The sequence below is a fragment of the Bremia lactucae genome, linkage group LG15 (genome assembly GCF_004359215.1).
Source record: "Bremia lactucae strain SF5 linkage group LG15, whole genome shotgun sequence".
Taxonomy (NCBI): domain Eukaryota; phylum Oomycota; class Peronosporomycetes; order Peronosporales; family Peronosporaceae; genus Bremia; species Bremia lactucae.
In genome coordinates, this window is record NC_090624.1 from 3112174 (window position 1) to 3112905 (window position 732).

A 732-nucleotide genomic window follows, 5' to 3' on the forward strand; every position below is an offset into this window, starting at 1 on the left:
GGAATTTAATTTCAATCGTACTTAACGGAACATACAGCTCAATAACCCAGATTGCAATCTGCCTTCTCCTTGTCGCTAAATATGTTGTGAATCTCCAGCCAAATAGACTCGGCAATGCATCGTTCAGTCTTCTAATCTGACTGTGAATCCATTACTGATCACGGTTTTGATCGAGAAAGTTATACTTTCATCGCGAAGATCAAGAACGAATTCGTGCGTTCTGTCGGTGTGCCAACCGTGGTCCTTCAGGTTACAAACAATTAGAACGTAAAGCATATCCTAAGTATTAATCAATCTACACTAGGAGCCTCAGTCATTATTGAGCATCCTTCTTCGATGTATAGTGGTAGATGTGATGCCGAATTCGAGCATGGTCCCTGCAAAGAGAAGTTCATACCGTTAAGGAATTAGCTTGGTGACGTCTGAAACGCGATCGTTCATCATCGCCCACTGCATCTCATCGAGCAGCATGTCGTCTGACACGCTGCAAATGTCTTTCTATAGGATGTATAGCATTATATGCTCTAATACCAATGGCTCGAATGTTCATCGTACGCTTCGCAACACAGCGACTTCAACTTCTACCGTGGCCCGGCACTGCTCAGCGACCTTGCCTTCGTATTGCCTTCGGTCGCGAAGAAATGTCGTGATCGCCGTCTGGCTCCATAGGAGAATGCGTGAGTTCAAAGATCGGCCAAGGTGCCGCCATCTTGGCACATTCTTCGGCATCAT

At 45.6% G+C, this 732-nt stretch overlaps 1 protein-coding gene across 1 annotated transcript; it reads right to left on the bottom strand.

Annotated features, from left to right (window-relative positions):
• Nucleotides 1-399: 399 nt before the first annotated feature.
• CCR75_009319 (uncharacterized protein) lies at nucleotides 400-732 on the bottom strand (the record flags this gene model as incomplete). The annotated part of the gene is made up of 2 exons (XM_067967360.1): nucleotides 400-498; nucleotides 556-732. The coding sequence occupies 2 exons, from the start codon at nucleotides 730-732 to the stop codon at nucleotides 400-402; spliced, it is 276 nt and encodes a 91-aa protein (XP_067823966.1).